Source organism: Perca flavescens, chromosome 4, assembly GCF_004354835.1.
Source record: "Perca flavescens isolate YP-PL-M2 chromosome 4, PFLA_1.0, whole genome shotgun sequence".
Lineage (NCBI taxonomy): Eukaryota > Metazoa > Chordata > Actinopteri > Perciformes > Percidae > Perca > Perca flavescens.
This window is the reverse complement of record NC_041334.1, coordinates 34,502,768-34,525,559: the sequence shown is the minus strand read 5'-3', so window position 1 is coordinate 34,525,559 and position 22,792 is coordinate 34,502,768. Positions and strand designations below refer to the sequence as shown.

Here is a 22,792-nt window from a genome sequence, read left to right as displayed (position 1 = left end):
AGGAGAAGATTCCAGATCGGCCCATCTGAGCTTTCATTTTGTCAAAGGCAGAGCAGGATACCCAGGGCTCGGTTTACACCTATCACCATTTCTAGCCACTGGGGGACCATAGGCAGGCTGGGGGAACACATATTAATGTAAAAAACTCATAATTGACATTTTCACGCCTGTAAGTGTTCATCCTAGTGACAGCCTGTGAAGATGAGACTCTGCACCCAAGGCACGGGGAAACAAAATGCAGACGGTTCTGACAAGTCAAATGTATTAAAACTGGACTCACAACCTTATATTGCATTTTATGATGGATACCAAATTTATGCTGCTCAGTCTTGGGGTAAAAATGAAAGGCATACAGTGCATGCCTGAGAGTAAACACCCACTTTTGATGAGGTAAGATAACTGCATTTATTTATTTTATCAAGGGTATTTGTCTTTTTAACTTAGTCCATTTTTGGTAATACTCCAACGCCCTTAAAATAAACAAAACACGTTGACTAGACTCTGTAAATTCTTCGTGGGCAACATATAATTTGTAATCTATCACCACATGATGCTGGGTCAAATTTTGGGGATTAACCGATTTGAATTCTCATCAAGTTTCTATTTTCAAATCAGATTATGTAACCGCAGAAAACGGCTATAATAAAAACACATTACATCAAAGTATGAACGCAATCTCTGCCCCCCAAAAAGTCCCTCTTGTTCATACAGTTCTCCCAACTGCAGCTGCCCAGTGCAACCACTGCTGTTTTCCAGTCAGGAGCAGCTCTACTGTAGAGTTGGGAGGTTGAATGCCTTGCACAATAGCACCTCAGCAGGGTCTCCTCTAGTTCTGAAAAAAAAAAAACTGTCAAAAGCAGAGGCCTTCAAGAATATGGCTACCCCCAATTTCAATCTGATTGTATAAGAGCATAAATCAGATGAAAACATGTTACATCAAACTGAATGATGCAACCTTTGACTTCACAGATCGTGTTATTGCCAGCTGGATAAATAGGATGACAAGGAACACCGTTTTTCAAAAACCCAGCATTGTCAGAGACACAAATGACAAAATAGCCAAGAATATGCCCATAGTGATTAATAACAATGATAGTTTATTTATGGACCAGCAAATCTGTTTGCATTGTTTTTGACATTTCCCTGCTTCTAAGCCAGACACTTACAGTACATTAGCATACAATATAAGTTGGAGAATGTTTTCAATAAAGAGCACATTTTTTGAATATATTTACAAACAAGCCAAATACTGTAAATAAACAGATGAAAAAGAACAGAAAAGAAATATACAGGTCTTCTAAGTAGTATAGGTCACTGAAAAAGCACAATATGCTAGGTTAAGAAAAGACAAGTCCACATTACAGTATTCAGTGAATCATGGGTCAAGTGCAACAGCAACAATGCAAATAGTAAGTTGAAGTAAGGGATACGGTAACTGACAAACACAAACGTTAACTGATAAAACTGGTACAAGGATGAGGGGACTGTTAGAAAAGAATTACATTACAGTTTAAGACAGAAGACACTTGTTACGTCTCTAAAACTGAAAATAAGATGCCTTTGATTCCAGACAAAAATAACTTCACAGTGTAATATAAAATAAACCCTAGAGTAGGTCAAAAACAGAAACAATTATTTGTAGACTGCTGGTAAAGTGTCCTTACATACTGGATGTCTTCAAGTTACTGTCTGTCCACACTTACAGCAACAGTTTTAATGCAGTATGGCATGGCAGGTGACCAAAACTAAACTTTGGGACATTGTTGACGCAAAAACAGTGACCATTTGAAAACATGTTCAAAAACTATAGCAAAGAGGCTGTGTAGGCTCAGGAACTCGATCGCAATTTCAAATATAAAGCTTCTGCATGTAAAGCACTGTGTACTGAGAGAGACGGGGCAACCTTAAGCAGTAGCTCAGACAAAAGGCATCCATAAGGTTTAGAGTTGCATGGGAACCACAGAAGTGTAATCTGGTCCTAAGGATTTTCTCCTGCATTTACGAGGTTACTTTTTGTGTTCAATCCTGATTTATGATGCTGACTTTCCATACATGTTCATATAAATATCAATATATGACACTGGCAGGCCGAAGCATCGGATTCCACCACATAACCTTTTAAAAAGGAGAAACGGCTGCAGAAGTCAGGTCAGGGAGAATGTGCTGAACAATCGGAGTCTTGCACTTGCATTAATATCGTTATCTCTGCAGCCAGAGACCAGTGAGCTTCCTCGGCTGCTCCGTTTCTGATGCTGTGTGGGGACTGACACCGCTGCTGTTCTCTGGCGCCCTCATGTGGAGCTGTACAGGGCAATCTGCTGCACCTTGCTCAGCTGTGTCAGCAGCCGTTTCATGCGGTGTTTAAGCTGAGGCAGACGGGCCAGAGGTTCAGGAGGCTCCAACTCCCCGGTGTAGTCCAGCCAGCTCTCCAGCACTGAGGAGGACGAGCACAAGGAGCAGAGGTGAGCACATGGTTACACATCATGGGCCTCTTTGAACCCACAAAGACTGTCCTGTCCTCAAGGACACACCACCTGGGAGTGTTAGGGTGTGCTGGTTTAGGCCAACCTAGGTGTGAGATGCAATCCTCACAACCATTTGAGCATGACAGTGTCTGGGCTGTTGCATAATTTTAATAATTTAAATTTTTCACAACAACTTGTCACTTTGCAGCCAAGTTTTAAGGCAACCACAGCTAAGGTAGGAAACTTACCAAAGGAAGACTTAGCACATTGGAATTATTAGCCACACCTACTAGCTAATGGTTTGTGATCTCACCTGAAACATAATAGGTTATCAACATGAAACAGTTGGCTGCTAATGTTATGGACTGATTGTTGACATCTTCACCTTTCAAAAAAAAAAAAAAAAAAAAAAAAAAAATCTAATCCCAAAATTTCCTAGTTTTGTTAGATTAATTTAATTTCTTTGGCATGACCTCCAGGTCCTATCCTTCACCACCTTTTGTGAACCATTTTCATATGTTGAGAATAAACACTTCAGTTTTTTTACTTTTACATCGACTCTGTCACTATTTCTTGACTTTCGTGTTTTCGTCCCTGAATCCATCGAAGGGGACGGAACACCTGCTAAAGAGACAACGTTAGTAACCAGGTCCAGGGCCACTGCAGGTCTTACCGTCCAGCTCCCGCTCAATGAAGTCCATCCTGTGCGAGACCTCGTCCTGGACTGCATCTATGTGATCCAGCAGGTTGATCTGCCTCTGTTGATGCTGCCTGCTGTTATCTGCAGCCCCTCCAGGATCTCTTCCACCCTCTTCCCTCATCTCAGTCTGGGACCAAGAGCCACCAATTAAAGCCTAGAGACATTCAGGTGAAATCATCAGACAAGACTTTCACTTCAACCAGGGTTAGACCTCTTCATACAAAAGCTTTCTGCCAAATCAATGCACATGATTCATGCACACGAGCAATAAAACAACCAAAAGGTGGTTGCTACTACATGATTGGTGGTCAAACAAAGGCTCAGCCAAATCCTTGAATCACTTGAGTAACTCAAGATTTTTTTTTTTTTTTTTTTTAAATCGCTATCGTGATATCAACTTTCCGCAATAATTCGCGAAAGGCTGCAACATATCACAAAAGACAATTTTTTTGAGTTAGTTCAAAGAGTATCAGTAGAAAACTACACTTTAAAATGTAATTCACTTTTTTTTTTTTTTTTTTTTTTATTGGTGCCTGGGTTTTTTAAATTCAACAAGCAATTTGCTGTATTTTAGCAGAACACTTAAAGCAGCAGAAAGGCAGAACTGAGTACACTTTAATATCCGTTTATTGCAAGTAATACCATTATTGCCATAGTTAACAACGTTATGGCATATTTTCCTCATATTGTGCAGGCCTACAACTACAAACTACAAATGTTCTGTTTTAAAATGTGTTTTCTTTGCCACAAACTGCAAGAGGGAGTTAAGAAGTTGAGCCAGAGATAGGGACTCGAGTCTGAGACTCGGACTCGAGTCGCACTTAAGTTGCACAAACAGCTGACTTCAGACTTGACTCGGACTTCGAGACTCGTCAACAACCTGTTTTCATGCAATTATTGCTTTTTAAATCTAAATGTATTCATGTATTTCTATTTTCTTTTATTGGCGCATATACGGGGAAACGTATGATGAGCTGTATGTCCCCTGCCCTTTGCCATAATGTGCAACGTAACGCATCCGCCTATGTGCGCACACTCACATATCAAAAAATGCATTGCCGATGGCGACACCAAGTCCTCCCGGAGTTGTTCCTTTTGTCATTAGTTTTGCTTTCAATAACTTTGTAAACAGTGGCAGTAAGCAAACAGCTGCATGCAAAGTGTGTGGCACCAAGATGCCGGATCAACGTCGTCGGACTTCATCGGGCACCTAAATAGGTCAGTCACTCACACGCTAATGTGAAAGAGACGTTACATTTAGCATATATTGTCACAGGTAACAAGCTAACCATTGCAAAGTGTTGAGCTAATGCTGGGAACGGGCAAATAGTATCTTTATAGTTAGCAGTCGCTGAGGCTAAGAAATCCATGGCGCACAGGAGGCGGGACGCACGGATCCATCTCCCCAGGAACAAACGCTGTGTCGGGTGTGATGCGTAATTGATCCCGTGGATGATTTGTAGGCTATTAAGTGAACAAGGTGTAGCCGGTCCACCAAACACTGTCTTGACTGTCTTAATTCTGCACATATTTATATTACTGTATTATTATTTCATTATTTCATCCATGCGTGGCGCAGCGGATCCGTCCCCTGCCGTGGAGACGCTGGCCTCACTAACTTCTCCTCCTCTGAGTCGGGTCTCCCTCGCGCTGGACTCAGTTTCACTGAGCGTACTAACTCTTAGAGAATAAATGGCATTACATCAGTGAGTTCAAACTACTTATTGTGCGTAATTTAGACTGACACTGAGATGCATGTTGTTCTGTAACTGGTGTGGCGCTGCCACTTTTCTCTTGATTTCCACTTCGACATTAGACATTTTTTTTTGTGAAAGAGATGTTACATTTAGCATATATCATCACAGGTAACAAACTAACCATCGCAAAGTGTTGTGCTAATGCTGGGAACATGCAAATTGTATCTTTATAGTTGTACCCATATGATGTGACAGAGAGGTTAGTATTTCACCAGGTCCGAGGGCTAGATGTGTTAAGTAGACCCCATAAAGTTATCCATACTGTACTGTATGGACGGTAGCTACAGGACATGCTTTGAATTCATAAGATTTAACAACATAGTGTTAGGGACAGATCAGATGGCCAGAGACTTGAGACTTGACCTCGAGCTCAAAGACTTGAGACTTGATCTTGCCCCTCAAAGACTTGAGACTTGGACTTGCAAAAAATGACTTGTGAACATCTCCGAGTTGAGCTTTGTAAAACTTGTTAACTACTTAACTTGTTAAACAGCAGCTTCACATCCAGAATCTTGGTTAATACAACATTCATTCTGCAACTGGTGCTGTATTTTGTTACCGATTACAACAACAAGGAATTATGAAAATGACTAGATTCTCACCGCTCTCTCTGGTGAACACCTTCTCCACAGCAACCGCAACTGGAGTCATATGTATACTGTAGTATTTCAGTGCCATTTGACTGACAAACCTCCTATTTTCTCCATTTATAAATCCTGCATTTGTTTTGAGGAGCATATTTTCAATACTCCTTCAAATGTGATTTTACAGAAGGAAAAAATATTTCTAGGATTGTGTGAGTGTTTACACTCATTTTACTACTCTATAGTGACAACTCAGGCTGCACTTTCATCATCCTTGTCGGTTGTGGATTAAGGCCTAACCTTGGAACTGGTGCCTGTTGATTTTGGCTTGTCCATCTCCAGCAGGCTTCCGTAGCGCTGCTCCCGCTCCAACAGTTCCTCGGTGCTTCTCAGGCTGTCCTCCAGCTCGGAGCCCTGTCGGGTCTCCACCACCAGCCTCTGCTCCACCGCCGGGTAGTACGCCCGTGGTTTCTGGTAGCAATGTTCACTGGTAATGTATGAGTCCTGGAAGGATGGGAAGGGGAAGGAGCAGGACGAAGAGGAGGTGGCAGATGTAGCAGCCCGGCTCAGCTTCTCCAGAGCATTGGACATTAAAATTTCACCTCGACTCATGTCCTCATCAGGGGTCACAGGAGATGGAGCTGCATCACTGCCACGACACGAGTCAGAGGTGGTCCGTGACCTCTCCAAATGCTTCCAGGGCTGCCGCCACAGATGCAAGTCCGGGTGAGTGTTGCTCCTGATAAGCCAAAAGAAAGATTAGACCAGTGTGTAAACATTGCATTATATAAACTGATTAACTAATAAAATGTTCTATTGAAACTGGTTGATTTGGTCAACAAAAATGTAGGTCATGATCCAGATTTAAATTTGACTCCAGCACCCCTCTTCATGCGATTCCTTTGTACTCACTGTAGGACGCTCATCTTGAGCTGCAGTCCATTAAGGATCTCTACTACGTGGTGCACATCTCCCAGCAGCTGGTGGGTGGTGGTGATCTTCTTGGCATTTTGGTGAGAGTAGTTCTCTCCCAGGAAGGACAAGCCGTACATGTGACCATTGCTCAACCACTCACGATCGTACCAGTAGCGCAGGCTCTGCCTCTGACCTGGAAATAATGAACATATTGCAATGAAATGTTATGACATGCAACTACTTGTGTGGGCTAGCTAATGAAGTTGAAGTTATACTATTAGCATGTCGTAAGCTTCGCTATTTCCTGGTCCCTTTTACGAAATATATATATTTGAAGGTAGGCAATGCTTCTTTTTATAGAATTGGCTTATTTTAAATTTATAAATGGAAAATGAATGCATTTACATTAACAGTATCTATCAGATTGAATTGTATCTCATTGAATTGTTCCATAATAAAATGTAGTGTCCCTGAACCGTATCGTAGCCCATGTATCTCAGTCCTTCCAGAAAAATGCAGAGTTTTTTTGTGATTGTTGTGGGCAAATATCCTCGATTATGCGGCACGTTTTCTTAAAAAACGCGATGAAATATGCAGGATATTTATGCAGTTTTATGCGATGAAATTGCAGGAACTTTATGAACTGAAATTGCGGATTTGATGAAAAAGAGAAAGCAAAGTAATTCTCTCTCCCTCCCCTCAACACCCTGCTAGCTAAAAAACAGCTAGGGTATAAATATCCAGCTCTTTATTTTCACATTTACTGTGGACACACTAAGGCCCCTATAGGCCTATATTATTTAGGACTATGTTCCGCTTAATGTTACAAAAGGCAACCTGCAGCACAAACATTCTGTAGTTTCACCGTTTTGTGATATTGAGGGACACAAATGAATGGCTCTTCTCCTATTTTTATCATCACTTTCTATAACTGGCGGCATATTCTGGACTGTGCTTGCCACACCGGGGAGTTTATTGTGTCCTGGTAAACATTAGGGGTGTCACGATTCTCCAAATCCTTGATTCGACTAAATTTGATTTGGTTTTTTTTTTTAAAGCACAGGTTGCTATGCCACTTTTAGACTAGACTTTTATGCAATATAATATCTGACCTTTGTTCTCAATGTACCACGCTACATTGTCAAGTTTGAAACATTTATTAACAACATAATATAACAATAACTTATATCTTGAGTCAATTGGAAACGTAAGCAAAATAACCTGCCATCTAGTTTCTCTTTTGTAACTGCAGTCTTCTTCACAGGAGATCAAGTTCACAACAAAAACAATAAAAACAGCCACGTCCACAGTATTCTCTGAACAATTAAGTATCTTAAACTATTTCCGAACAGTTGAACATATGTTACTCCCTGTGTCCTTCTCCATTTCTACATCAGAAGGGGCGCAGAAAGAAGCGTGGCGGAATTGGACACTGACTGTGACTTGTAGCGATCGCTGCTTTTTGGTCCTACCATAGACTGTTCATTTTACAGTCAATGGGTCCTACATGTCCTGCGTCACAGACCTACCCCCAGTCCGCCTCGATACTTATGCCGGCAATTGCAAACTAAAATGGCGCTAACACTCACCCGTGGAAGAGGCCGATTCCATCCAATGAGTGGCTCCGTAGCTTGCCAGCCCTCGGCGACGAGTAAAAGGTCCCGTTTTTTTTTTTTTTTTTAAGGCTTGTTCTAAGCAGATTACTCGTCTTCCTTTCTTCCTCTGCGATTCTACCGGAAAACCCTAACCCCACGCTCACAGCCGTACAGTCTCCGCAGTGACGTCAGAGTATTTGCCGTAGCCGGAGGTAACTCCGCTAAGGAGGCAATCAAAGATTATCAACTAAAAGCAAGAGGCTTCACTAGTTTGGTTTTTGGTGTGCCGTGGGGAACCTGACTGTTCTTTTTTGTTTGTGGGTTTTGCTAGGGATCTCGAAGATAGAGTTGTGATTTTGAGAGGAAAAGGATCTATTGAAATTTAAATTGTGGGGGTTGTTTGTGACGTGGGGGCGTGGCCACTTGGCAAGCCGACCGGACGTGACATGGGGGCGTGGCAGCATCGACAATTCCATTTTTTTTTATTCGAAGTTTGAGATTGTGACTGAATTTCGCTCAATTTCGAATTAAAATTGTGACACCCTTAGTAAACATTGTTTTCTTTTAGCAGAAAACAGGATGTTTGATGTGCAAGAACATAAATTCATGAGGCAAGATCAGTGTTAAGCATAAACTTCATAATCACAATGTAAAACCGCATTATTATATAATGCACTATCCATAGTGATCTTAAAATACATACAATATCCATAGTAATCTTCAACGTCCACTGTTAATTGTACACGTCATTTTTGTTATTGTCCACTAGATGGCAGGTACTTTGTCAAATCAAAGAGGAAGCCTGCAGTGTTCTCTACCAGATTAGCCAAACAGATGCTGTGAAGTCAACAAATCTAAATGATGACAGTGTGTAATTTATAGCTAAAAGGTGGTGGTATTTTTCCCCTCACCTGGTGGGTCTCTGCAGATGTAGCACGTGTATCGGTCTGGAACATTGTCTTCCAGCAGGCCCATGCAGGTACCATGCTGCCAGCACAAACAATCTTCACACTGAGGGAAGGACACGCATGTTTTATAAAATAAGGCAACCCTAAGACTAAAAGAAAAGTGCTTGCAATGTAGACATGCTACAAGTGGTGACAAAAAACAACCAGCTCACCTGAATCATGAAGTCATTATCTTCCTCCACCTCACAGATACATCGCACTATCTCTTCACTTGTGTCCACAGCACCAGAGTCCACACTCAGGGGAGGTGTGGTGACGTCCAAATCCACCCCAAAGTCATCGTCGCTCCACCCACAGCTGTCAGTGGACCAGTCACTAATGCTATCCTCGTCTACAGTAACAGGCACAAACAGAACTACTGATTTGTCATGGGAATGACACAACAGGAATGAACTTTTCCTGATACAATTTAGTTTAATTAATATTCTTTACCTCTACAAAATGTGTTGCACTATGTGAGTCTTCATGATTATTTGTGGATTACATGATGAAGCAAGCCATAGCAGCAAAGAACAGCTCAGGATTCAATCAACCAAGCGTTTAACAAATTTGGTCTCATCTGTGACAGCAGCCAGTTTAATTCTGTAGGTCATGGTGTGTTATGAGCAACATTTGACACAGATACCAGGTGTGATGCACGTCAAATTACAACAGCATGATGGATTGAATCCAGAGGCAATAGAAAAATGGAGGGGAGAGGAAGCCATGTACAGTCACACAGACAAACCAACACACACACACAGTCACAGAGATACCCACCATCCACATGTATCTGCTGTGAGTAGCTGTATCCAGGCCTGCTGGGGTAGGCCTCAGGCTTGTGATTGTGTGAGGGGGGGAATTTGTATGGCAAATTCAATTTGGACGGAAGACCCAATACTGAGATGTCAATATTCTCCTCACTACCTGTGTAGTCTGTCATACAGGGAAGGGGGGAAGCAGATGTAAAACAAAATGTCAACTTTGGAAATCCATCAGGAGGTGACAAACCCTGGCACAACAAACATGGACAAATAATAGACTCAAGAACAGTCAGGGACAATCAATTTGATAAAAATCCATACCGGCCGTGTTTCAGGGCCTTTTAGTAGTATGAAATAATCAATGTGGAAGGTAACCTACAGTATATGTGGGCATGCCAAACAAAATGTACATACATGTGAATGCCAACTAGGAATAGAGAGCATGGCGTTGGATTTGTGTGTTTGTATTAGTCAATATCAGTGCCAACAAAAGCTGGCTTTTCATCACCAGCACTGTTGAGTTGTTGTATACAAGAGCAAATGAAAGCTATGATGTAAAAGAAATGAGTTTGAGCTTTCCGATTGGCATAATGGAGGGACAGAGGCCAGCGACAGATGTAACACTTCTCCCACACACAAAGGCTCAGCCACCACACCAAGAGGAGTGAATTGGAGTATATAATGCTTCGCAGGCTAGCCGTTTCCACAATGTCACAATGAGTGCACATGCAGAGCAGCAGACATGTGAGGAGGCCCGATGCCAGGGGCCCCTTCTTACCAGACTTGGCCTTCTTTTTCTTCTTCTTCTTCTTTAGTTTAATGCGGAGGAAGTCCTTCTGTTTCGGTTTCTCTTTCAGTTTGTCTTTTAATGACCCTGTGGACAATAAAGGTAAGCCTTGGTTATGCATAGCCATCACAGCACTTCTCTATTCTATAAGCAAAATTGTACTGCAAGATGGAAACTAACAGTGCACATGCATGACTCTATGTAACACAATGCAGTCATTTTGTCACTTAATAAACACATTCATACTGCATGATACTGACCAATGTCAAAGCCACTCTTGTCCGACTCCTTGTCCTGCTGCTGGCATCCGTTCCTGTCCAGCTGGTTCTCCTTGCTCTTCTCCCTCAGCAGTGCCCTCTGCTGATGGCTCTGGGTGTTGACTGCAGGCGGGGCTGATGTTCGCCTGCCTGCAGTCTTCACCTCTCCACGAGGAGCCGTGGCAGGCCCAACAGAGTCTGAGAAAAATAAAAAAAAATAAGGCCAAATATAAGCCCAAAGCTCTGATATTTCTGCATGGCTGGAAGTGCAATACATACAATGCAGACTTAATTTTGAATCGTAAGATTAGTGATTAAAGCAGGTCATGATTCAGTATTTTCAGATTTTGTGGTTGCTTAACATAGATTAGGGTTTGAAATAGCAGCTGATCCAATTTCTAATAAAACTCTATAGATAGAGAGGAACTTACGCATAGAGGCAGAGATGGTGCGCCTTCTCTTTGGGCCGTCCAAACCGGTGGTAGTAGCCTGTTTCTCAGAGGCCCTGGTCTGGACATTCCTGGTGGGGCTGCGCTCCGCCTCCGGAGGCTGCTCCTCGCCATGATAATATTTCATATGGTAGTGCAGCAGCTTGGCCTTACGGAACGACTTTGTGCAGCCGGGAGCACTGCACTTAAAGGGGTTGTGGTCGAGGTTGATGGACAGGACGGGAGGAGGTTGGTTTTTGATAACACGGTACACTAAAACAAGGAAAAAACATAAGTGGCAGATCAAAGAATGCAAATAATGACTGTATTTGTCCAATAGGTTTTGAGTTGTACTCACAAGGTTCTCTGCTGAATCTGTTGGGGTTGTGGAAACCCTGCTTCCTTACCGCTACCGAAAAAAGAAAGAAATGTATGTCTTAACAGTACGCCCAGATGCTATGTGATATCCACTGCACTCAGTAGCTTGTTTTCTCAATCCTACAGATCCAATGACATTTCTGCTAATTAACATCATTAACACTTACGTTTCACAGGCTGGGGAGGCGGCACTTCCGCGGCAGGCTGAGAGCTCTCCGATTGGATGTTTGGCTTCTGCTCCACATCTCCATTGGATTCTGTTGTTGTTATAGCGACAGGCACCTGCTCCATCTGTGCCGACGTCTGAGTGGGAAACTCTGTGTATGGCTTGGGCGACTCTGTGTATGGCTTTGATTCACTCCCTTCCGTTTCCACCTCTTCCTTCTTCACCTCTTCCTTCTTCACCTCTCCATTTACGTGACACCTTTCTTCGTTTTGCTCATAGTCTTCTTCTACCTTCACCCCATTTGTGAGTCCCATCCCCTTTTCTACATCCCTGGGCTTGTCCTGGTCTGCTTGCTCGGACATTTCCTCTTCCTGTTTGATAGTGGGTGCAGCCTCTACCTCACTAATTGTTTTCTTGTTCTTCTCACTCACCATCCCCTCTTCCCGCTCATCGTCCTCACTGTTGCTATCCTCCTCCTGGTCGGAGGTGCTGCGTCTGGCTCGCTTGTTCTTGGGACCGCCGTTCTCCTGAGGCCTCCTGTCTCTGCGGCTCGGGGCCCTCCTGACCATGTTCCTTTCAGAGGACCGAGACTTCCCTCCACCAACACCACCTCTCTATTTGTAGGCAGGACAAAGAGGAAGTTTAGGAAACAAGCAGAAAATGGCACTCAGGACGTGACTGATGTAGACAAAGAATACATGATTAAATTAATATGGATGTTTATGCTCAATTATGACATTTACCTCTTTAATAAAAGGCTTCACGTGTATCCCCTTCACTGTCTGGATAACGCCATCATAAAACTTCACAGTGTAGGATGCTGAGGGGAATAAAGGAGAACTGATGCCAAACATGTTCTACACAAGAGCCAGCTGCTAGTCAGGTAGCCGATTACAGACTAGTTTTGAAGAAGCTACACTTCCAACTGTTCTTTTTGTTGTTAGTGTAAGCATTCTTCAATTTGGAGTTTTGTAATCTTCATAGTTTCTCTTTGCTGTGCCAGTGAAAGAAAAACATTTTGCTATTATTGAATGCCATCCAATACCACAGTTTCCTTTTTGAAAACAAAGGGAAACTTTAACATTTTAGACTACTGTAAGCTCCATGTTGCACAGTCAACACACAACTTGAATAATCAGAGAAAAATCTTTAACATCTTCCAAGAAAAAACAACTTACAGTTATTTTAATTAATAACTTGAAATATTAAGGATTCATGCAGTTAAAACAATTAAAGATAAAACCTGAAATTATTGATACCCACCATCTTTATTGACCGAAATGACCTTAGCGGGGTAGAAACGGCAGTCAGACCAGCTGGCCAGAACCTTGTCATTCACGTGAAAGCCCTGGAGGAAGGACAGGGACAGTCGATCTGGGGCATACTGTAGGCATGTTGTCAAAATCTCATGGGGAAGTGGAGCTGTTAAATGCTAACAAAACCATCATTGTTGTTACAGCTTTAGTAAAATGACATGGTTCTCTAATTTTACTCACAAGTTAAAGTAGCAGATGCCCATTTGGCTTATGCAAATTAAACCCCAGTTTGTTTTTTTATTTATTCATTTATTTATATATACAGATGAAGGTCGCTTTCACACCTATACTTCGGTAGACTGTGACATTGTCTGGTTTTGCTTTAGTGTTGCTAATATTTTAGAAGAAGGTGAACAATATGAGCAGCTGACAAGACAGCGAGTAAAGCAGAGGGCAGGCCCTGATGAGAGAGATCGTAATGTGTTACACAGACGATGAGCGTATGTTCATAATACATTTTGAATTTATAGTTATCCCCTAAATCATATATAAGTCTGCCAATTGTGTGCAAGGGTGAAATAGCAGGCTAGTAAATGCATTGATTTTGGTTCACTTCCTGTATTTTGATCGGATAACGCTCTTACCTTAAGTGAACCATAGGGCTGGGGGTAAACGATTATTTATTTAACAATTAATCGGGTGATTATTTTATCGATTAGTCGACTAATCTAACGACTAATTGGACGATTAATATAACGATAATTTTTCTGTTGCTCGATTAATAAAAACCATAATGTATCTCAAATAAATACCAGAAAAATCTTAATAATATACTTTATCAAACAGTTTTGCACAGCAAAAAATCTTCTGCTTTACACAAAATTAATAAAATTATTTTACTGTTATACAAAATGAAAGGCCAGCCTGTTTAAGCTGGTTAACGTTAGTTTAATGTTATGTATTTGACTCGTAAACGACCACAGCATGAGTTAACGCTAACTAACGTTTAGTCGTAACTTGTGAGTTAGCTAACGTTAGACAGATAACGTTAAAAGCTACTGCAATCTGCTTGCTACCGTTAGCTAGATTTAGCAGCTGTGCGCTGGTGGTGCTAGGGGGAGCCAACGTTCACGTTAGCTACTATAGATCGCGGTGTTCTGCAGCCGTAAGCTAGCTACCATTCAAGCCAACATTAGATGATAACGAACGTTAGCTAAACACAGCTGTCTAGGCGCCAGTAGCTAGCTATTGTTAACGTTAGCTACTAACCTAGCACAAACAAACTGCACGGAGAGCTAAGATAGTTAGCTAGCGCCACCGAAGCAGGGCTCCACACTAACTTTTTGCCTTGGTTGCACTGGTGCGCCTACTTTTTTCTATTTAGGTGCACCAGCACAAAATTTAGGTGCACCCAAATATTTCCTTGAATCGCCGTAACGCTGAATGGCGATACACGATATATAGCTCTGTATTTTTTTACAAAGTGGGCTAAATATTCAGTTTTAAGTCAAAGCCACTTTTCAAAAGCTCTTTTATTAAAACAGATTGTGATTAAAATAAAATGCAAAGACAGGGTTTCCTTTACCAGTTTGAAAAAAATACAGCTGCGCGGAGGAGAGATCCAAACACAGGCACGGCTTTCCAGAAGGAATGGGTCATGTACCGCAACATTAAACCATATCGATAAACGACATCGCTTCGTTAGTGGAGAGGCAGCGGTTGCGAGGACGTTAGGTGCACCGGTGCGACCTGGGAAAAATCTTAGTCGCACCCTTTCAAATTTTGGTCGCACTCTTGAGCCCTGCGAAGTGCACAGAGCTCAAGCTACACAACACAAACATGAAATTTATTTAGCCAGCGTTAGTACTTAGTTGTTATTGTCTCCTTCACGAGTGACAATGGGGTGCCTCTGTTTCAGATGCTCCCACATTGCTGTTGTGGTATGCCAACTCCATTTGGCAAAGAGCGCAAATAACGACATCTTTACGTTCCCATACCTTCAATGATTTATGGGGCTTTTTTCAGGGCTTTGTTCGGAATTCTGTGAGGAGGTTGCCGTTTCAACCTCCATTCTGCAATGTTTTGGTCTCCCACGTGTGATTGGCGAGCTGTGGCGAAACGTTGACGCAAAAATATGACGTTGACGCGTCGCTACAGGCCTAGTGAACCAAACTCTAGTGCACTTGGAAGCCAACCGAGTCCCCCGTTTTTAAGCAGAGAAAAGTCTGGTTGTTTGATCTGCACCAGAGTTCAAATGAGCTTTTACAACACCCCAAACGAACCGGACTAAATCGGACAAAATCAGAGTTTGATTAAAACAGACCAAACTGCTCAGGTGTGAAAGCAACCTACGAACACCTCTATGCAGGAATACACTTTGGAACAAAGGCAAGAGGAAAACAAGAACAAGAACTTCCAATTTCTCTATGCAACACTAGGGTGGGGTACCGTTTGGATTTTTACAATTCTAATGTCGAACCGGTACTTTAAAAACGATTCCTAAACGATTCTTGAAAAACTGAAAAGAAAGGCTCTTTTATGGATTTTTTTTATTTATTGAAAATTATTTAAATTGAATATATTAACGTTTTAAAGTACTTAAATATATAATAAGTAAACCTAAGTCACCTAACACATAACTACAATAATTTAACAAATAACAGTTACACTATTAATTAAAGCTGCGAGCAGCGATGGACGGGCCCTCGCGCCTCTGCTCGCGTCGGGGTTACTGGCGGACCCCGCTCTTTGTGACCGTGCTTTCGCGCGGCACTCAGACGCCGCAAATCGTCAACAATGAAAAGGGAAATCCCTGCCGAGTTCAACAATAGTTCACACAAGACTCTACGTCATACGGTTCATTAGCTGTGAAAAGGGGCGTGGCAAAAGCGTAGGGGGCGGGTCAAACCGTCACCAATTAAAAAGCAAGTCCGTGCTGAGTTCAACGATACCTCACATTAGACTCTACCTTAAACGGTTGAACGGTGAATGGGGGCGTGGCCTGAGTAAGTGGGCGTGGTTAAAGTATAGGGGGCAGCTCAGTATCACATGTAGACCACAAATTCTGAGTTTCATGTAAATCGGATGATGTTTGTCATATAAGGCAGATTTCCTGATGCCAGCGGGGGGCGCTATGACCAAAAGTCAATTTTGGCCTGTAGGTGTCCTCAGGCCTGGACCCTTGTCAATTGTGAGAAATTTCGGCCAGACACGAAAACATACACTCAAGTTACAACAACTTCTTTGTTCATTGCTAAACACTCAAAATGGCTGCCACGCCCACACTGTCTGAAGAAAAGTTTTTCTTTTAATAACTTTTCATCGTTAAGGTGTTGGGATGGTACAGACCAAGTTTGAAGTCCATCGGATGAAATCTCTAGGAGGAGTTCGTTAAAGTATAGCACCTTGACTTTTAGGCCTACTTCCTGTTGCCACTAGGGGGCGCTATGACTTTAAGTAAATATCGGCCTTCATTTGTCCTCAAAGTTTTGAGGTAATCGGACAACGTACACTCGAGTTACACCCACTTCCTCTTTCGGCGGCGAAACGCACAAAATGGCCGCCACGCCCTATGACAAAAAGTTTCTTTTAACAACTTTTCATCTTTAACGTCTTAAGATGGCACAGACCGAGTATGAAGTTGATCGGATGAAATCTCTACGAGGAGTTCGTTAAAGTACGACATGTGGAAATGGCCAAAATCGCACTAATTTTGTACTTTGAAATCAAAATGGCGGACTTCCTGTTGGGTTTAGGGTATGGCTCTAATGAAGTTTTGTGTACATCTCGACATGTTACATATGTGTACCAAGTTTCGTGAGTCTACGTTAAACGCACTGCAGGGGCTCAATTTTCTTAACTTTCTAGGAGGCGCTAGCGAGCCATTTTTGTGCGCCTATTCCCGAAACCCTTAAAATACGTACATTTTCACCAGACTTAATGCGACCGCCAAATTTGGTGAGTTTTTGAATATGTTAAGCCCCTCAAAAAGCCAATTCATTTGACGGGGAAAATAATAATTCCTTCAGTTTCAATAGGGCCTTTGCCGCTGTCGGCGCTCGGGCCCTAACAAGTAACAACAAAATAAATGTTGAGTTGGCATGCCAACCAGCTTCAAACTTTAGCCGTTCTTTTGCAGAAAAATGACCATATTTGCCTTCTCTGACAATATACGACACCTGTCCTGACTTATGGCATGTCCTGCACAGGAGAAAACTCTCGGATGGTGTCCAAGAGGTCTGTACACACAGGTATGAGGAGTTTGAATGGGCAGACAATTCGGGGAGGCTGTCCCGCTTCCCCCACCACCAGGCTCGGCAGAGCAAGGGTTATGTTTACCAGCGATCACGTGCAGTGAACGGTTAATATGCTTTTACGTCCGTTTTGGTGAGCCCAGAGGGGAAAATATGGCATTTTAAAAGTAGCCTACATTTACAATAGTCTAACAGTAGACTACAGAGAAAGTGTGATATTTTTACTTCCGTTTCGGAGCGTATACAAAAAGCCGTCTGTCAGCAGTGATTGTAGAGTGCATATCAGAGACTAGCGCGGACACGCGCTTCACACCGCGAGCAGGCACGTGCGCCACTCGGCGGAAAAGGGAGAAAGAAAAAAAATAAATAAAAGAGTCTGCCGCTGTCCGGAGCGACAGAGGGAAAATATTTCAGTCGGAACCGAAATGAGGAACTGAAATTTGCGTTCTAATCCGGTCCGAATGCTACCGTTTCGGTACCCAACCCTATGCAACACAGGTCAAAGCATGCACGATCAAAACAGTGTTCCCTTAGCTTACAGGTAGAGCAGCGTCGTCCTGCAGGCCCTGCCGCCTCAGCTGAACCCTCTCAACGGGTCTCAGGTAGGGACTCGTCCACTCAAACCACTCGTCGTAACGGTGGCTCCACTGGCGGTAATGGATCAGTACTTTTTCACCTTCGTAGTCAATCTTCTCTATGTTGGCAGCATACCTACATGACAAAAGAAATTCAATAAAGTGTGATTGGACATTGGAGATGTGAAAGCTCATCCTTATCCTTTATTCTAAATCATAACTGAGGAGGGCAAGTCAGTAGAAATGTGTCAATCTTGAAAATATCAAAACGTAAAGAAACACAATGAATCATGAGACACTGCTTGGCATGCTGGGGGCAGCGTTGGGTGTTGACACGGTACTATAAAGTGATTACTTTTAGTTACAACCTCCAGTAACACACTGTCACTCCCAACATTTTAGGAGGTGAGCTTGTTTGTCCTTTAGCCAGGAGTTGAACAGGAGGACCTGTTTCAACTGTATTTATTTTTTTATGTTGTTTTTAATGTGTCTGTCAAAAGGACTGGGCTGACGGCCCATGGTCCCTAGGGCTGTAACGATACACCAAACCCACAATTCGGTTCGTATCACGATTTTTTGACCCACGATTCGATACAAACCTCGATTTTTGTATGGGGGGGGGGTTGGAGTAGAGTTATACTCAGTAAACGTAATACAACTTTTTATCTGCCAGATTGCATCGTTTTGTCATTGATTACGTGCCACTTGGCAACACAGTAATACAACAGAGACCTTATTTATTGATATTGATCGATCCAACACCAAAGATTCTTTTGTACCTTAAAATAATGTTTCCAATATCGTGTCAGTGGTTCATCAACACGTAACAAGGTAGCGGATCTGTAGTTCGAATGAGACATAAGAATAATGGTAATGGTAACAGACAATTCCTCTTCCAACCTGTAGGGGGACCGAAGAGGAAAAGTGCTTTGGTGTTGCTTTAAGGTTAGCCTACTACAGTATAAAGGTGCTGGTTGACAAGTAGCTAATGCTAATGCTTGGTCTATAACCTTAGCTAATTCTTGGTGGGTTAAAGATTACGACATTGTTCAACACGCTCAGTTATTTTTAGTATGATTGTTTTGACAACTCTGGGCTAACCCACGAATTCATCAGTAACGTTAACTGTATAGATGGACGACTAATCTAATGGTAATTTAGCCAGATAGCACACCCCTGTCTGTCTGCCTCACTCTCCCGGCGCTGCAAGGCTTCAGTCGGGATGAGAGCTGACAACAGCCCCGGCCCCTGGGGACCCATCCACTAGGGCTGTCCTCGACTAAAGAAATTCGTAGTCGACTAACACTTCTACGATTTTGTCGACAAATCGATTAGTTGATAGAGCTGTGCGCTTTGAGAGGTGGTTAAGACTAGAAAAGCACAATATAAATGTAGTTAATTAACCATCTGTAAAACTGAGTTTCTCCACAGTTAATCCTGCAAAAGCACCACTTTAAATCTCGTGTTTACCATAAATGTGCTCAGAAGTTTCTTGGAAATAAGTAATTAAGCATGAATAAGCATAAAAAATGACTAATCGACTAAAGAAATCTTAGTCGACTAAGACCAAAACGACTGATTAGTCGACTAATCGGCTAAGAGGTGGCAGCCCTGCCATCCACGGTCAGCCCTCAGCCAGCTAGCAACCAGCCACTACCATTACAGCAATCCAACCCCGGTCAGCACTTAACTCCGGTGCTAACGACGCTAACGGCAGTTCACTGAACCGTCGGGAAACAGACCCAGGCACCTGAGTCAGAACAGCGGCCATTCGTAACGTTACACCTCTGTTAGCGTTACCAGCGTTTGTGCCGAAAATCTCCTCCCTGCCGAATCCCCCCACCACCTTTTGAGTTTAGCCATCTTTACGGTAAGCTAAATTTAAGGGGGATAAGGCACCAGAACGACTAATACCAATTTAAAGACGTGGTAGCATTGGATCTGGACAGGAAGGATAACTCTGGGAGTTGGAAGGGGTGTGTCGCGAATCTGTCTTCTCACATCGCGACACAGGTCCGAGTGGCGCGAATTCGGTTTCATATCGTTACAGCCCTAATGGGCCCTCATCCTTGCATAAGAATATAGAGCATTTGTGATGGTGTCTGATGTTATAATGCTCCATGACACGTTTTATCTGTTCCACAGTGAATATTGAACTTTGAAGACACTTAAAAAAATAAATAAAATAAATACACAAATCGAATCGTAATATCTGGCAGAAAAATCACAATTAAATATCCCCCCTGCCCCCCAAATCATTCAGTCCTAATCCAGATCAAAGGCTGCTTGAGAGCACATACTCATCAGCAGCTGTTGTTTACTGGCAAAGGAGCAATGATAGGTCTGAGTGGCTTTCTTCAATCTTTTAACGTTTGATAAGATACAGAATAGCTAACCAAGGCCTAAAATGGAGAGAATGAGAATTTATGAGTGTAAGAGTGAAGGAAGTGAACAGTTACAGGGATGGGGAGAAATGAGCGAGGCCATGACTCACCAGTTTTTGAGGTTGTCTCTGGCCTCAAGCTGAGCTCCCACCTCAAAAGATATCCCTCTTCTGTTAGGGGGCGTCTTACTCATACTGCCCACATCAAGGCTCCCTTCCTGCACACGCACACGCACACACACACACACACATTAGCCAATAAACATACAAATCAAAACTACACCCATATGACCTTGGGTACACTACTGAGAAACCCACATTGTGCGGAGCCAAGAACACAATACACGTGACTATCAAGGACTTCACAAACAATTTGCAGTCAGCCTCGTCTCCCTCAGGTCGTCACTAACAATTATCTCCAAAAGACTGTGGCAAATCATAGCTTTGCACCTGAGTAGCAAGGTTGGTGTTAAAAGACAAGTACGGCACTCCCATTGTATGACAGCAGACCAATAATGCAGTCCAGGCTGGGAAAAGCTATTGAGCTAAAGATTACACGCTGTAACACAGTGTAAAGCAAGGGAAAACTGATAATATTACGGTGAGCCATGTACCTCAAATGGTGATGAAATGTGTAACTAATACAAGATGTGCAGTGATCAATAGAGAGCTAAGAAACGACTTCACACAGGTTCCTGGGGATATCTGATTTAAGTATTATTTTACTCCATATGGAAAAAAAGGCACAAGGTACAGAGAGAAGGTACAAGAACGATATCTCGTACATAGCTTTCACTTCCTGTTAGCACCCACCAGTACAGTAAGCAAGTAATTATGCACCACGCTAGCGAGACTACTCGACTGATGAACAGTATATTGGGTCCTTGTCTATGCAGTCTCAAATATAGACCCGTAGTCTGCTGCTGATGTTCAGCCCCTTAACTGAAATAAAGGGCTTGGTGGAGGAGGATAATCTTTTTGTCTTCCCTCCGGATAACAGCGCCTCCTTTGTCAGGCAAACAAGAGAGCTAAGCGGCGCCCTTTAATTAAAGCTTAAACGATTTAAATTACTCAATAAATATATTACAACGTCTTACTTTTGTCCAGGTTATAGCCGATTCGGTTCACCATAGCGGAGGCAGTCTGGAGCTACTGGCTTTCAGTGTAACGTACAAACCGGATATCTGCACACTACTCGGCCCACGTGTTTTCTGGTCAGCCGATTTCACGTATAGACACAATAGAAGACAATGGAAAAGCCCCTTATGATTATTCGTCTGCAGCAGGCAGATACCTAGCACCGCATCAAAAAGCAAACAATATCATATTCAGTAAAATATAATATGTAATATGTAAAAATGAAAAGGAGCTTTTATGGCCTGCACAAAGAGCCAGACAGACGGCAGCACTGCACATGCAGGGCGCAAACCGAGAGTTGGTGATGGCACAATCACGAGTCAGGAAATGAATGATGATTATCAATTTAAATAGTTACATTTTGCAATGATTCGTTAAATCGTAGGTTGATATTTTACTGTAGTAAACGGAGATAACAGCAGCCCACACCATTTTTCCACGTACACTTCACAGATCTCAACTGTTTCTTAACAGCAAACAACGAGAACACGTTGCGTCGCGTTCACCGCGGTGTAAACGCTGCTGTGTACTTCTACTGCTGTTGACATACACTTTGTTCAGAGTTTTATAACCAGTGGGAGTAGCGCGAGAAAAACCATTGGCGACGTCAGGTCTTTAGGCAAATATAACTGGTCGAACGAGTCTGGTGTGGGTGGGATACTGGCTTCTGATTGGCCGTGCAGCTGTCACTCACAAAGCTCTTCGGGGCCTCGCGCTAGTAGGCCCACTTTGTCATACTTTTCGTGCTGTAAAAGAGCGGCGGTGAAATGCAAAGCATTAAACTTCCCCAACTGAGGAACCACGTAGCATTAAAACCACCCAGTGGAAACCCATACAGCGTGTAAGAGACACACACCGGTAATTACTAATTACACGAACAGCACTAAACGTATAAACGTTACATTTCATTACCTACTTCGTCACGTTTGTTTTGAACTGGAAAGCCGACATGCGGCACCACACCATCTAGCTACGCCGTTGACGCATCCACCAAACCAGCCTCATTCGCGATGTTATGAGGGATTATAAACTCTGAAGCGATGGGGAGGGAAACAATTTGGGTTTCCTACCTGTTCTCCAGTCACTCTTTATCCGGTTGGGTGTAAATTGTGCAGCGTAATCCCTTTAAAGTGTAGGTACCTCCGCCTGCCTGGTCCAGATCACGCAGTTGAATTTCTCCTAGTTGCATTCACCACCGGCGCGGGCAGTGTGGCGCTACATTGCGCATGCGCGGGCAGTGTGGCGCTACATTGCGCATGCGCATACAACGGCCCAGTGCCCTCAAGTAATCCGATAACATCATTTACACTTGAAAAAAGCAGCAAAATTATGTTGCTTTTAAAATGTCCTGTTTATGTATTTTCACAAACGTGTAAATATTTGTTAGTCGAAGCACTTTAAATATATTTTAAAAGGACCTAATTGAACAAATCATGCTTTTAAGA

The 22,792-nt window shown here is 42.7% G+C and overlaps 1 protein-coding gene across 8 annotated transcripts; it reads right to left on the bottom strand.

Annotated features, from left to right (window-relative positions):
- Nucleotides 1-1,076: 1,076 nt before the first annotated feature.
- On the bottom strand, nucleotides 1,077-22,531 carry phf20a (PHD finger protein 20, a). Of its 8 annotated transcripts, none has more exons than XM_028575499.1 (17): nucleotides 22,418-22,531; nucleotides 20,322-20,428; nucleotides 17,792-17,963; nucleotides 13,007-13,091; nucleotides 12,487-12,563; nucleotides 11,745-12,357; nucleotides 11,558-11,608; nucleotides 11,203-11,472; nucleotides 10,775-10,969; nucleotides 10,506-10,601; nucleotides 9,744-9,899; nucleotides 9,137-9,315; nucleotides 8,928-9,027; nucleotides 6,419-6,614; nucleotides 5,807-6,245; nucleotides 3,139-3,319; nucleotides 1,077-2,434 (listed from the first exon to the last, which is right to left on the bottom strand). In XM_028575499.1, exons 2-17 carry the CDS (start codon nucleotides 20,402-20,404, stop codon nucleotides 2,292-2,294), a joined length of 3,036 nt encoding a protein of 1,011 aa, XP_028431300.1. In that variant the 5' UTR covers nucleotides 20,405-20,428; nucleotides 22,418-22,531; the 3' UTR covers nucleotides 1,077-2,291. The 8 variants fall into 8 exon arrangements, with proteins under 8 accessions (XP_028431300.1, XP_028431304.1, XP_028431303.1 ...); XM_028575503.1 differs by lacking the exon at nucleotides 22,418-22,531 and adding an exon at nucleotides 22,260-22,405; XM_028575502.1 differs by lacking the exon at nucleotides 22,418-22,531 and adding an exon at nucleotides 22,264-22,405.
- Between the last annotated feature and the right edge of the window lie 261 nt (nucleotides 22,532-22,792).